Source organism: Ammospiza caudacuta, chromosome 3 (assembly GCF_027887145.1).
Source record: "Ammospiza caudacuta isolate bAmmCau1 chromosome 3, bAmmCau1.pri, whole genome shotgun sequence".
Taxonomy (NCBI): domain Eukaryota; kingdom Metazoa; phylum Chordata; class Aves; order Passeriformes; family Passerellidae; genus Ammospiza; species Ammospiza caudacuta.
In genome coordinates, this window is record NC_080595.1 from 30,386,067 (window position 1) to 30,402,199 (window position 16,133).

The 16,133-nt window shown below is 36.4% G+C and overlaps 1 protein-coding gene across 2 annotated transcripts in view; it reads right to left on the minus strand.

Annotated features, from left to right (window-relative positions):
• Nucleotides 1–16,133, minus strand: part of SRBD1 (S1 RNA binding domain 1) — a 124,282-nt gene that overhangs the window by 91,523 nt on the left and 16,626 nt on the right. For both annotated transcript variants that reach the window (XM_058802059.1, XM_058802060.1), the window contains exons 12-14: nt 11,681–11,784; nt 6,705–6,812; nt 539–696 (exon numbers count right to left, since the gene is read on the minus strand). In XM_058802059.1, coding sequence (XP_058658042.1) covers nt 539–696; nt 6,705–6,812; nt 11,681–11,784 — 370 coding nt within the window. The remainder of the gene's footprint in view (nt 1–538; nt 697–6,704; nt 6,813–11,680; nt 11,785–16,133) is intronic.

The following is a 16,133-nucleotide window of genomic DNA, read 5'->3' on the forward strand; positions in this document are numbered from 1 at the left end:
GCATAAGCCTAAAGAGGTGTGCATCCCCTCAATAGACTAGGTTGAAGTGGAAAGGCTCTGTTCCATTTGTGAACTAAGTTTTGCAAAAACAATGTTTCTGACCTCTTACATTAAACACACACTGCTAAACAAAAAGGGTTGAAAAAGTGTCCAGATGTCCAAGACACTAGCCATGAAAAAAGCAATATTACAGAAAGTATTTAAATACAAATTCTTTGTCAAACAATAAAAATGCCAGGTGTTCTCTTTGCCAACTACTGAGGGGCACAATCATTTCAACCTGTATTCAGGAAGGCAGAAGGCATCTTAAATTCTATTTAAGTGAGTAGTAATAATGTCAAAGAAGTCACTGGAATCCAGGTGCCAGAAACTTAAGCTAGCTGAAGAAAGGAATTTATACAACAGGATGTGTGGAAAGCACTAAAAGCTTTACAAAAAAAACCCAATTTGAAAAAAAAAGTAGGTTTTGAAACTATCTTTACTCTAAATGAATGCATTTTTATCAGTCCTTCCAAAAATGTTTAGAATTGAAACTTACTGGTTGGTGAAATAATTGCCAGCTTGCAGCCATGTTTGTAGCCAGGATCTACTCCCATCAAAGCACGGCCCCTCACAGGGCTGGTCAGAAGCAGCTGACGGAGATTTCTCCCAAACATCATCACAGACTCTTTCTCTGCATCAGATGTCAACTTGGATCTTAGAAGGATAGAAATAAAAGAAAAAAAAAAAACTCAAATATTTTTCTTTCAAGTAACTTTCAAATACACGTATTAGTTGTTCCAAAGTTGTAAGGCCTTTTCCAATCATGTTTCCATCATCTTCAATTAAATGTTACAATTCAAATCAAGTTGTTGACACCTTTTTCAAAAGATCAGCTATATGTCATCTCATTCTTGTTCTAAGAAAACCAGTCAATATGAAAAGTACAAGAGAAACACTTGTAAGAACATACACCCACCAACTACCATTCAAACATCAACTAATAATTTTGAGCAAAGAACAGCTTCCTTTCAAAGATTATACTAATTGTAAAGAAAAGAGGATTATGAAGGAGGCACAGATCAAATTCATCACAATTTCACAGTTCTAGAGAAAAATCACAATCCAGCAAAAAATGGATGGTCATTTACACTGAGAGAAACTGGAACCAGAGAAGAAACTGGAAGGTTCCCTCCAACTAGTTGCTAACACACCACGACTCCTGAGGCACTTAATTTTGTCTTTGGATTGCTTCATTTAAGAAGAAGTTTGAAGACTTGAGCATTTTCTAGGAGGGTATTCTGATTCGTCAGAACAAACTGCAAAGCTGCTGGGGCCACAGTGTTCCCTTTCTTTTTCAAGTTGTTCTTCAACAGAAGGAAGTTGAGGTTGTGCAGTAAGGATTGACTTAGATGACTTGAAGCACAAAGACTTACTGCAGAGTGTCACAAGAAACAAATTTATCTTGTTGAATGAAGATGTAAAAGATTCACAATGTCTTACTCATTAGATGTGGCCAGTAAGACAATGACTGACAAGGACAAGTATTTTCATCATGGTATGGCCCTTTAAAAAAAATAAAGCGGAAAGAGCAATGTGTACAAAAATATTCATCACCTCTCTGATTTCTTTTTCTTCTGCAGGTACTCATTATCACTTGCCATGCATTACATTGTCAGTAACTCCAATAATTGGGGAGTCAAAAGTAATCCAGTAAAGCCTTCATTTAAAGGTAGCCAGTGCCCTTATTCTGCTTTTCTTTTTACCTATCACTGAAAAAAACCTGTTATCTTGGCTTATTTCTACAGAATGGAAAAAAAACTGCATTACAGTTAACTAAGCCTATCAGAATGGGACAGGGAAAATTGCTCAAGTTGTTTAAGGTCAATCAATGCATGGCACAATAGTGCCAACTACAAATAGTTCAAAGAGAACCCTCATAAGGGCTATTTGACATGATGGAATATGAAGCTGTTCTGAGCAGTTTGTGGTTGTGGAAGAAGTCAAAAGCTTGACTTGAATTTGCCCAGGATCCAACCAGTCAACCAACTCAGCCCTGTCTCATCCCACAGTGGTACAGAAAGAACTAATAAATCCTCATCATCTCTGATTTCTAAAGAAGTCCACAGAGAGGTCTAGGTCCTCTTTCACACATGGCACATTTCCTGGGGAGCATTTCCTAGGGAAGCATGCAACAGCAAAAGGCTCCCTTTTTTCCATGTGCTCTTTGTTTCTCTATCAGGTAGATGAGATTATCACAGACACAATTCAAAGAGAGATGGTGAAGGGCATACATGCATCACAAGGCTCCTTAGCAGTTCAAATGTGCCCTCAGCAAAGAGCAGACACTATATCACCACCAAATGTGTGAATGGCTGCACCAGTTCAGATAAATTGTCCCTCTATTCCAGGATTCTGTCTCCAAGTCTGTCTCCAAGCAGTTGCCTAAGCAGCTGACAGCTCTAGCATCTGTCCCATAATCTTGTCCTACAGCTGCTTCCAGACTATCTCCTGGGCTTGACATGACTTGTCTCTTTACTAGCTCATAACAGAGCTCTTGCTCAACTATCCAACCTCTTCCTGAAGACAGATAAACTTCTTTCATCCACAGAGCCTGTTGGCAGTGAGTTTTGCAGGTCCATAACAAACTGTAAATAGCTGCCACCTGTTGGTTGGAAACTGATTGTTTTTGTTATGGCCCCCTAAGCCTTATACTGGAGGGGAGTAAAAATTTTTCCCTAGAAACTTTGTTCCACTCTTCACACATCATTTATCTCGAAGTCCTCCCTTTTCCAAGTTGAAGTCATAGTGGAGCCATTGTTTTTCTTTCCAGAGAAATCATTTCATTCCTAATTCCTCTTCGCTGGGCCTTTTCAAGTTCCAGTGAATTGTTTTCCTACTTCCTACCCCCCTCCCGATGTGAGTGGACCAAAATGGACAACAATATTCCAAATACAGGCCAAATAAGTCAATGATTCTTTGTCTTTATTCCTTACATCAATAATCTCAACTTCTGAGCACTTAACATTCACGTGGAGCTACCTTCCATGGTGCCAAAGGCCCTCTCCTGAGGCAGGACAGCTCAGAGCTAATAGCTTTACTTATGAATAGATAAATACTTCCCCTTGAAAGTTTAATTTTACACTAATTTTCCACTGCATTTCAGTAGCCATTCCATTTCCTGATCATTCAGTCTTACAGCATCCTTCTCCCATTTTTCCCTTCTCTAATTAGAAAAAAAAAAAAAAAAAGAAAAAAACCATAAAATCTAAGCTACAGAACAAGCTGCTTCTAGGGGGAGTCCAGAGATAGAACAATTAGATGCCACTTATGAGAGACCGGAGAAAACAAAAGCAAATACCTCAGCCTCACAGAAGTATGGATCTTCTAAATGCACACATAACAGAGAATCAACCAGTCACCCATGCATGCAAATGAAGGTTAAAAGTGGCTTGTAGACAAGGGAATGGAATGCCCTTGAACCAAAGGTTTTGTACAAAGACAGGCCATTCCATCCTTCCACTTATCCCAAGGATACAGGTGCCACAAGGCCAAGTCCTCCCACACTGCAAATTGCTGTCAGTCCAAGGAAGACTTGTGTAGGAATTAAAATTGCCCCTAAACACATGCTATTAGTTATGTCAGCCTTATGGAAATCGTGTTTAAAATTGGCATAGATATACAGCAACTTTTACAGCAACAAGAAATGTTACTGAAATTGCCAGGTGTGTAGGGGGAATGTCCTCTCTATTATGTAATATCCTGTGTTTTTAAATTTCAAATATAGATGTCTCTTTTTTCTCTGTCTCTTACTCAACACTTGTATCAATTACATGATCTACTCTCTGAAGCAGTGGCCCTTAATTTCAAGCCTGGTATAATCATTTGATCCTTTGGAAAAAAACCCCATCAAGCCGCTCAAAACAATGTAATACCTTTCTATTTTTCAGTGTGTTATTGGCTCGATTCAAATGGCAAGATGTCCAGCTTCATGCTTTTCCAATTTACAACAGTTCTCATTAATATGGCAGATCCTCTCTAAACACAAGTAAAATGGCTATTTTGGGAAAAAAACCCCAAACAAACCTCAAAACTCTTCAGTTCCTACTTTATAGAAAAAAATATCAACTAAGTCAGAACTCCAAGCCCCTCCCTTGAAGTCTACAAAGCACTCAGACTGTATATCACTAACAGGTGTATAGTAATAAAAGCAAATAACCTAATAATGATCTATTCATTTCCATTTCCAATGTTATAAGATGCAGTTTTTAAACTGAGATTTAAAATTCCACAGTCCCAATTACATTTCTGTGGAAAAATATCTGCAAACTAGCTTCAGGTGTGAAACAAAATATACAGAGAAATGTTTGCGTCCCTGAAGACAGTGGAGAAAAAGCACTTCTGCAAGAAAGCATGGAAAATTATGAAAGGATCATCCATTAAGAAATATGCCCATGCCACATCACCTGCATGAAACCCTGATGGAATCATTCCATGCAGTACTGCAACAAGATAAAATGTATTTGAAGGAGCCAAAAGCAACAGTGGACATTACTATACCAGATACAAGAAATGACATCTGACAGAATGGAAGAAAGGAAATTAAACAATAAATAAGGTAATCGTCTTGCTGGCAAGCTTCATTCTTCTTCTGATCACTAGAAGCACCAGCAATTTCAAGACATTCTTGGAAACTTTCTGTTCCAACATTTAATGATAATAAAAAGAAAAAAGAACAGCAGGAGGTGGGTTAGAAATAATGCTAAAAGGAGGTACTGAATACTTTAGCAGCCCTTTGCAAGAGTCGGAAAAAACAGCTCCTGGTGTGCCCGGAAAGAAAATAGGAGGAGGATAAGGGTTAAGTGGTCAGGGACCAGCATACTGTCAGGTGCTTTGAGTTCCTCTCTACAGGAGAGGTTTCAGATTTTCCTATCCAAACTCCACCAATCATGCAACAGCATCATAAAGAGTAAAACCTAAGCAGATATACCCTCAGGAACCAGCAGCAAACTTTGTATTCCTCTCATTGATTGCTTGTGAACTACATCTAATAAGTAGTAGGGAAGGAAGTTGGGTTTTTTTATCCCTTTTGATTAATAGAACAGAAAACCTTCAGCAACCTACTGCTCCAGCAGTCCTCAAAGTGTTACACACAACACAGGCCACAACAGTCCTGTAGTACAAACCACTGAATAAAAATACAAGAAAAGAGCCTTGAAGCACCCCTATATTTCTTAAAACCAAACCCCACTAAAAAGTAGGTATTTTTCTTTATTTTGAAAGAGTTTGATTGTAGAGACTGTAGTGACAGAAGCCAACAACTGAACTCTCCACCATGAGATGTTCACCATTTTGACCACAATAGACACAGTGCCTCCCCCTAGAGTAGCTACATGTATTGTGGTCACAAAATAGTAAGCGAAAGCAGTATTTTTAGAATCTGTGAAATTCTAAGTAACAAAAGACCAGGCTCACTAATCAAAAGAGGAGAAGCAATCTTGCTTGCAAAGCAATAAGTAAACACAACATACTGTAGTGAAGATGCTCAAAAACCACTGAAAAGACATGCTGTTAAAACCTTGAGCTGATGGTTCTTTTCAGGGAGGTAGAACAGAGATCATTCTTGCAATGATATTAATGAAAAGGTGTCAAGAAAACAGCTCCAATTCAAAAACAAAAGCACATCCAGGAAAGTACAGAAAAAAACATTTCCTAATGTGGTTGCTGATTTTATGTACTAGATAGCATGTCATTTTGATACAAGTCATTTCAACATCTCTGGTCCAAGAAACAGGGGCTCTTGGATAAATTTCATCTTGAATAGCTCAAAAAAAGCATTAACATTTAGGTCACATATCAGATAGCCTTTCCAGAATGAAGCATGCTATGTTTTGAGGAGCTTCTCTGGTACTGTTAGCCATTAGAAGATAATACTCTTAATGGACATATTCAGTAATTTCCACTATATGGTAAACTCTTATACTACACCATAATATACCCTATTTAATTCATGCTAATTTGATACTAGGTTTTCAGTTTCCTTTAAATGTGGAATAATATTACAGACCTTAACAAGTGACATGATATCCAACGACATCATTACTACAGTATCACCAGTAATAAGTTTACTGATTTCTCTAGAGACATCACAACACTCACAAAATACTATCAGACTATAACTAATTCATTGGCCACAAAATGCAGCTGGCAAACATGAGGAGTGCTTCCAACCTCAACAATACTTTGCTGAATTCCATTAGACAGGTAAAAGAGAGTGAGTCCAAACAGAAGTCACTGACAGTAATATTGCTGTTACATGAAGAGACGTTTGAAAAATTTAGTGACATCATGGTTTATGCTATTACAAGAATAAAGATAAAATTATCATGATAATATAGTTCTACATTGTACTTAATTAAATAAATGTACAAGTATCTAAGCATGTAAACATGTAAAATGTTACTATGTTTTACATTTAATGTTACTACATTACTACATGTAAAATGTCTTCACAGAAAGATGATTTCTCTACTGTAGCCTAAACTGGTTTTATAGAGTTAAATTCTGATAGTCAGAAATCATAGTTAATTTCTTCTGTAAGCACAGAGGATTAGAAACATGCTGATATTTTCAAATAGAGAAATAATTGTCTAACAAAACACTGGGGAGGGAATTGCTAAAAAAAATGTCAGTAATATGAAAATACAGATTTATTCCAGTCTTACCTGAATTCCCTACAGAGAAGAGGATATATAAGGCGTTTATATGCATCCTCTACAGAACTCCGTAGTAGCCTCATAAAGTCTGGTTTTAAAAATTGCTTTGGTCTCCATCTGCAAAAGATTGGAAGAAAAATAAAAAATATTTTAAGAACACATGCAAACAACTAGATAAAAAAAGAACTTTCCAGAAAGGCTTCTACATTGTTAAATCCTATAAACTGCAGAATTACTACAATAATTAGGCAACTAAATCATGAGTCAAATATGAAAGGAATGAGAAGTTGCTCATAGTTCTAATACCATACAAGGGACAGGCTTATCTTTTCTTAGGTTTTAGAACACAATAATGGTTTATGTTTTAAAGAAAACATAAAAAAAAAAAACATTCTCCACTTTGAGAAGTCAAAGCTCATTGTAACTGAACAAAACTTGGTTCCATATTACCTTTAGGGTTGCATTATTTGCTATTCCTCATTACATCAGAAAAAAAATTCCTAAACATCCTCTGTGATTGTCACTGCAGAATGACTGAAAAAAGGCAACTATGGACAGATGGAGATGAAGGAGCTAAACTAATGCCAATAAATGAAACCCAATTCAAATTTCACTTGGAATGCATTGAGTATCTCTATTCAACTTCTAAATGAATTCCTACTAATTTTGCAGCAGTTCTTAAACCACAGAAGCCAAAAAACTTTAAAAATGTTTTTCTCTTTTACCTGCTACTAATACATTTGAAGTTTAAATAATAATATAGGAAAAGGGAAAATTAAATAAACAATGCCAAACAAAAATAAGACTGTTTTCCAGCTTCTTCTAAGCCAAACTCTTTGAAGCCTTGAACTCTTTTCTAGGTAGACTGCATGGTAACCATATAACTGTAACAACAAGTACTTCAAATTTTGCTGTAAAATACACCTCACTCTCAAAGCTTCCTAGATATTTAATCCATTGATCTTTTTGTTGAGGGCAAAGTTCCATGAAGGAGGGTGTGGAGAGATGTGGGTTGGGGTGTGTGTGTGAGTCCTTGAACAAGCAGAACTGACTCATTGAGATGATCCACCCTGTGAGAAGAGATTGAGGGGAAGGAGAAGCAACCAGATATATTATACTCAAACAGAAATATACTACTGACATTTTCTATTAAAGTCCATCTGTTTTTTATTAGTTTTAAAAATACTGATAACACTCAGAGTTTTCTTCACTTATTGTATTATTTAATGTGCCTGGGTCCCGAACTGTGATGGGAGACACTCATAGATATTTTTAAAAACCCGTGCAAGTTCTCTAAGTTTATTGTTTGGACAGCTTAAATGAAACATGCAAGAATTATGGTCATAACGAGTCCAGCTGCAGCAAAAACAGAACTGAATTTTACTTTAGATCTTGTTTGCTTGTAGCCACTCAAATACTGAGAATTCAAAACTGCTCCTACCCAGACAGCTTTTCAGTTGTCTAAGGGGATCTGCAACTTCCTGAAACAGCTTTTCTAAGTGTCTGTGCATATAATAGCTGAGAAATATGTGATGGAGTCAACCCTGCATTGAGCAGAGAGACACAGGAACAGAATTAAGCTCACCATTCAGTTTTACAACATTCAGGGTTGTAATTCAGTGCTTAGCCACATGACCTCACCACTTTGCCAACAATTTTTGCAAATAGCTCTATCATACTTATTTGTAACTAGAGACTCTTTCCACACTTTCATAAAACTGAGAAAGGCTTTAAATCCTCTTATTACCATCACATTCTATAAACATGAAGGTTTTGCAGGTGCAAGTATGACTAACATCCTCAGCACAAATTAGAATCAATTTGGAAACCTGGCAGCTGTTTCCCCCTCTCTTTTATCCATTAAAGCCAGTTAAACTCTGTAAATAGGTTATCACAATAGATATTTTTATTACCTGCCTATACATAAATAAAAATTTAGGCAACATTCTGCTAGAAGTTTTTGCAAATGAGAAAACATTAAAACAGCAAGTTCAATCGTAGCAAATACTGTAGTTTAATGATTTCAATACTTCTTGAAAGAAAATAAAAATTCACTTTGCTGCAAAACACAAAGCAAAATCATGCGGGTATATTTTTAAAGATCATCACAGCCTAGCTAAGCCTCCCTCTAAGAACAGATTTCTTCTTGATTATTTAATCAAGATCTAGCTTTTGAAGCCAAATTTTAAAAAAGCTCCATACAAATAGTATCATCTTACTCCGATCATCAGCTCTCCATGTCCTAGTGCTCACAACAAACATAGGAACCACAACAAACATAAATGGCTTAGACTACTGAGACACCAGAGGCTGGAACTACACATAAACAGAATTAACAGAGCCCACGTTAAGAACCACCAGTACTGATTAATAACTGTTCCAGGAAGAGCCCAGCTAGGCTTTTAGACCTGAAGGACAAACAGCAGAGCTTTGTACTCCTCCAAGACATGAAATAAAACATGTAACAAGTTAGTAACCACAGACAAAGCAAGTCTTATTTAAGGCCTGTACCATGGACTTTACACAGGATCTGAGATATTTGACTGGAAACTCAAAAAACATCATCAAACATCAAATTTCATTTTCAAGGCTGCAATTCCACTTGGGAACAAACTCTCACCCCATCTCACTTGGGAACAACTCCATGCTGTTTCTACACTCAAAGCCAGCTAACCAGCCCCTCTCTGGCTCTCTCACTGATCACTTTTCTCTGTTCAATTTCACAAAAAAGTCTTTGGGACCAGTAGAATTCTAGTGTTAATGGAAGTAGGTTCACTGCCAAACCACAGAGATGCCATTTTTTTGGAGAAAAATACAATCACAGGGCCAGGCATAAGGATATTCCTGAATTTTCTACACAAACCCAAATTGCAAGGAAACAGATGCTTATATAGGCTAATAAACATTCTGAACTTGCAAAAAATGTACAATATTCTTAGCATCTACACAGAGCGCAATGCAATAAGGAGCTCTAGTCTTCCAAACTTACTTTCTACTGCAGGAGTACCTAATGCTAAAAAATTTGTCTCAGAAGAATACAAACAGTACAGAACATTTGCTACTAATCCGCGGGGCAGTAGGTGATGCTGTTTTCTGGCTAAAATACTGGCCAAATTCTGTAGCAAGCTGGCATTTCTGGTTCTGCAACTGATTGTGTGTGTGATTTCTAGGAAATTGGTTAATATCTTTGCAAAGTTTTGAAACCATTGACTCAAAAATAAGTTCTTTACCTTCTGGTCTAACCAGCAAATCAATGCTATGAAAATAATGCAAATTCCACTCCTGGACAACCATTTCAAAGCTTGCAGGGCAGATTACACATTTACTATTTGTTAGTTTGATAACACAGTTGTCAATCTCAGGAGGAAGATCAGAATCTGTCCTCAATGTTAATGCACAAAGATTAAAACCATTCCTTCAGAAGTTTTATAATGGTGGGAAAGTGTCCTTAAATAGTAAAAACTAATAAGCATATATAGCCTTGTGAATGCTAAATATTAGTAAGTATTCACTTCAAAGGTCAATATTCTTCTTATCCCAGGATGACTCACAAAAGGGTAACCAACCAAAAATATCTCAATTTACATCCCACTTTTATTTGTGTAGCAGTGACAAGCTGTTCCATTATCTGTGGTCCACAGTGCTTCCAAATTCTATCATAGATGCAGTAAAAGCAAAACTGACAGCTATGTTCTGCTTACAGAATATACAGCTTGAAGGGAGGACAGAAATTCTGTTACAGGTACTAAAAGTAGAAAGAAACAGGTGTTTGTGACTCCTGATACTTTCCTGGAAACAAAGAAGGTTACTTAGAACAATATGATCTAAGAGCAAAAGTATCTGGCCAAAAAATACTTTAATACTTTCAGAGCCCTATTCTTCCCTTTCAGAGAGAAACAGCCCTATTAAATTTCTACACAGAAAAGGAACATTTTTACCACATCCATTTCTTGGACTTGTTGTGAAAACGAAATACATGCTAAAGCAGTATCACTGTACTCAGTTTTATACATTAAAATGTGCAATTCTCCCTATTTTTCTTCCCTCCTTTTGGTTATCCATTCCTAGGATACAAAGGAAGGAGTTTCTAAGACACCACCAGAACAATGCCCAATATTTCAAACTAGTGAGAAAGAGAAAGTCTTTTTTTATACCCACAAGGAAGATGCACTGTTTGGATCATAATAATTCTCCAGCAGAGGACATCAAGGTACAGTTTCCCAGAAAAAATAAACTGACAGATATTGCACAAAATACATATAGTTAACCTAAACTGTTGCAAAAGACCTTGAAAATTATGCAACACTAAACATCTCACTACAGGCTTAAAAATCCCAGACAACTTGTATGAACAAATCAGTAAGAAAGAAAAGAATCAGGATTTTACAGTCCAGTTGTCTAACTTAAAAAGAGTATAAAATGCAAGAGATGATTCACACAATATGTGAGAGCTATGCACTGAAAGCAGTTACATTTATGTTTGTCTGTTAAATCCATTAAGTTCTTTATAAACATGTAATTCCTTACATTTCTGAAACTTGAAGTTATGTACTTCACAGACCTAAGAATCTTACATAGCCCTATTTAATCATTGCAATTGGGCATAAGAAGGTATTTTTTGAAGTTTTGAGTATACTTTTTGGATTCTACAAAGTCCTTTCAGTAAAGGCTACTGGATGTGATACATATTACAATTTAAAAATATATTCACATTTCATCAGCTTTTGCATATGTTTAAAAAAAATTCAACTGCTTGAAGAATGGTGTCAGAACTTGCAAATATAGCCCAAAGCATGATCTTTTCAGCATAATGCTACAGCAGTTGGAAATACAGAGTAAGAATTATCCACTTGCTAATTTCATCTAATCTAATAAATATTTCTTTAATTTGTTCTCTTAATGTAACAAGACATATGAGATACACTTGAGTATGCATCTGTCTATAGAAAAAAGAGATTTCTGTAAGAATATGTATCCATGCAGACCTTTCATTGACACACCACCAACAGAATTCATTCTTCACCCCGTCAGGAATGTTGACCTTCACTGTCAGGATCTTCAGATTTTCCCCTCGGTTAATGGCCAGAATCTGAGTGCAAACATAAATGGCAGAGACAGATGACACACAAAATATCCAAAAGATAAACTTATCAACATTTGTGTACACACTTGCTTGACATTCTGTAGCAAATCAGGATGGTGGTACAGTAAATCAGTTCACAAAGTACAAGAATGTACAGATAACATCCACAATTTAAACACAAATTAAATCATGCCATGGCAGAGCAAATACATTTTTCCTGGAGTCTGCAATCTTAGGATCCAGTTTAAGATTAAACACACTTAGAATGCAAGACAACGTGAATTGTGGTGGTGGAATAATCTTATTTAATAACCCAAATTAAAACTCAAGAAATTAATCAAAGAGTGATTTTAATCAGAACTAAAACTCAGAAGTTATTTCTATGCTTCAGATTCCATTTTCCTGCCCATTATTAATCCAAATTTTAAACAAGTTATTAATCACAACTTGTGACACAAAGGTGCTCAGCTTAGTTTGAAAGAGGATGAATTTAGTTATTCATGCCTAATTCACAAATAACAGAAAAGGATGTAAACACTCCCTCTCTTTACATTAACACTCCTGCCTCAAACCATATGCATGTACTTCTGAGTACTTAACTCCACAGTCAGGATCTAAAAGTCAGGATCTAAAGCTAAGTTTGGTTGTATACAGGCTACCTCTACACAGAGTTAGTTCAATTTTAAATGGAAGACTATGACTCTACATTTAAAACCAGAACCACAAGTGGCAGATCCTGGAGGATTCTGGTGGATAACTCCTAGTCTAATCTCACTATGGAGACACTGAATATTCACCTCAATACTATGAAATTTCACTGACCAGCAGATTTTAGAAACAGAATAATATTCAGAAGCAAATAAAATGCACATCTTTAGATTTCTTTTTTCCTTCTCAAGTATTTTAAAGTAGAAAAATACCAAAAAAAAAAAAAAGAAACCCGCTGGAAGCTGACATTCCTGTATGACTACACATGTTGCTGTATGTAGCAGGCCCTGAGCACTGTCACAACAGAGCATTCTGTGTCAATCATGAACTTTAATTCAATCACTAGCTAACTCAGACATGTCACATATGTTAAATACAATGGTTTAAAATGACTCCAGGACATAGTACCAATTTATATTCCTCAGCCTTACTGCTCCTGTGACATACCAGGCCTGACATATCATTGAACAACAAAGCTAATAATAAAGATTGCATGTGAAATATTATAGCATCTGGTACCTTGACTGCCAAACCAAATGTTTTCACGTAGAAATTAGAAAGACACATTTTAACAAATCAAATGCTTTCACGTTTATTCTGACTTTACTTTTTAAAAAGAGAGAAAGCTAAATGTCAAGTTAAAATGAAATCAAAGTGATGCTCACAACAGAGAATATATGTGATAGAATTATAATGTCATCATTCAGCATGCTGTCAGCAGGGTCAATATTTGCATCACATTTTGTTACCTGGCACTACATCTGCAGAATGTGTCAGTCACTTGAACTTAAAGCAGCTGTTAATGCAGTCACTAATATTTTTTATATTTTTTACTCTCAAACAATCTGCCTATCCTGTTCTAAGTGATACATTCAGAGAAGAATAATCATCCAATAAATGCTTAGTTAAGAATGGAATTATTTAATTTCACCCTCTAATATAATAAAGCTCTTTTTGTTTAGTTTGGTTTTTTAAGTAACAGGTTAAAATCTGGCCATTCTAGTCACAAAGCAGTCTTCACTTCTGGAAAAAGACTGTTTTTGTATGAGATTGGAACAGATCCAGGGCAAGGATTGTTAGAAACAACATACATTTTTCAGAGAAAGCAAGAACAACAATATGATCCAGTCACAAGATTCATCAAACCTTATTCTGTTTATCCTAAAACCACAACATGCTTCATTTTGCACAACTCTTATATGTTGCATATTGACTTAAACTCACAGAATAAGTTCTGTACACTTTGCCAAGGACTTTAAATTCCAATTCCTTTTTAAGTATGAGATTGAAAATAGAACATTTGCCTCTAATGTTACACTTAATTCATGAATTCTTTTCCTCCCACTATTTCAGTCATCTCCAAATAAAGAAACGCAACCCCAAGGCGTACACAAACACTAAACTGTTTACAATTAGTCAAAAACTCAAACTCTTGAAAGATTTTTTATTTCTTAGTTATAACTGTGTTGGTATTGCTTCTCAGCTATGTCCTAGGAGTCCAGTCAGGTTCTCCTTGCTGCCAAAGGAAGAAGCTGTGACTGAACCTCCCACTAGCAAAGTGTTCCAGCTGGAAACATCCACAGGGTATCTGACCATGTCAAAATCTGGAGTCAGCTTTTAAAGCTGACTAAAACAAAGTTTTTTTCTCATTACAGTTTTAGTATTTTAACTTTTTCAAACAACCTGACTCCACACCAGTCATGATTACTTCAGGACTCAAACAAGACAAAATGACACGTCTCAGAAAAGAAAATGACAGTGGCACGGGAAGGAACCCAGAGCTACAGCAGGACCAAGCTGCAGCACAGCTTACTGCACAGCACTTAATCTCACTGCAACACATGCTGCAAGGCACACCCACAGCTGCCAGGGCTTTGTTTTCCTACAGGAGACATGCCAGGCTACTCTGCATCCCCTACACTCACATCTAAGCCAGAGCAGAGTTAGGCTTGTACCAGGTCTTTAGGATCACTTGCACTTCCATACTCAGGTGATGACAAGTTTCAGTGCAGTATTTTATGGAATCTTGTGTTTGCAACTCTATAAAGAGGACATTTGAAGCTGACTTCTGCCTCTGCCTAAAGGCATTCAGAACACTTGTCTGTATGCAGCCATGAAAGCAGTTGAGAAGGTCTTCAAAGCAGTAAGTTTTACAACTGTTCCTCAAACACACCTATTTAACATAATGTTCTTGGGGATTAGTAAATTATATAAATCACTCTGGGGTTCAGGCTTTCCTATATCTTTTCCAGGTATAAGCTTCTTTTAATAATCTTGAGCCAAACCAGAACTTCTCTTGAAGACATCTTGAACTCTATTCTTAAAGAAAATATTTTTGCTAGTTTTTAAATGCACAAAGGAACTCTCTCCACAGTCTTAGGTGAAGGAAAAAATAAAGACTTCTGTATTGAAAAGGATGGTCATAACCCAAGAAAATAACGACATTAAAAAATGGCAATTTGCATCAGTAGGGTAATAAGGTCAAGTGACAAAGAAAATGAAAATGATGAGAAAGACTTTCAAAAGTACAATAGCAGGGTTTAAGCTTAATGAAGAAATGGCAGATAAAGAGGAAGAAAAACAACTTTCTCCTTACTTCATTATCAAAATACAAAAGGGAGAAAGATAGAAACTGAGAAGAGAAGAAAGAACCCAAGAACTAAAAACAGACATGAAAAGTTACAGTATATTTACAATACAGCAGATTTTACATGTTGCTTCAGAATCTGTCATAAAATACATTTTCTGCTCAACCAGTACAGAGAGCCCTGTCACACCTTGAGCCTTGAAACCTCACTGACACACAAGCAACTCAGACTTCTACAATTCACAATACAGAAATATCCAATGCATTAGAATAGCTGATAGCAGAAATAGACAGATAAGAGGCAGCATGTAAGTGTGCAAAACTGTGATTACAGGACTGCCAGCTGCAAAATCAGTGCTTATTCTTTTCTGAAGAGCCAGAATGGGTAAAGAAAGAGGTATTCAGATTAGCAGCAGGCACAGGAAAGAATAAACCAAAGCAGATTGAGCTAATTGTAACATCAAAGAGACAAACTAAGGGCACATATCCTGGATAAAAAAACAGTGCAGCCACATAACCTAAGTGCTGACCAGGTTTGGGAAACACAGTTTTTAGCCCTCACTGCAGCTAAGCAACAGTTTTCCTTAAGTAAAAAAGGATGCCTTGAAAAAGAACTAAATGATACCATCATCCCAGGAAACACTTATGCAACTTGTACTGAGTGAACATTGTGGTATTCCCCACTGTGAGAGCAGGTAAAACCAAACACTCTTTCCCAGCTCAACTATTCCTTCAACAAAAAAGGACACAAAAGAACCCATACATCATAACATGATGAATCCACCAATCTTTGTCAATGTCACCACAGTAGCCAATAGATTGCTCTATCAACTTTTCCCAACCCTTTAGAAGCAACTTTTCACCAAATAACTATCAATATAAGGAGAATAAATGTTCATAGCTATTACAAAGAGAAAAAACACAGGTACCTCTTCAAACATCTATGCAAGAACAGCCTATTGAAATCAACAGTAGCTATTTAGTCATTCACCTAATACCTTTCATATTAGAAAGGGGAAAAACAGCTTAAAAATTAGCCTATCCATGTTTTGAACTTTTT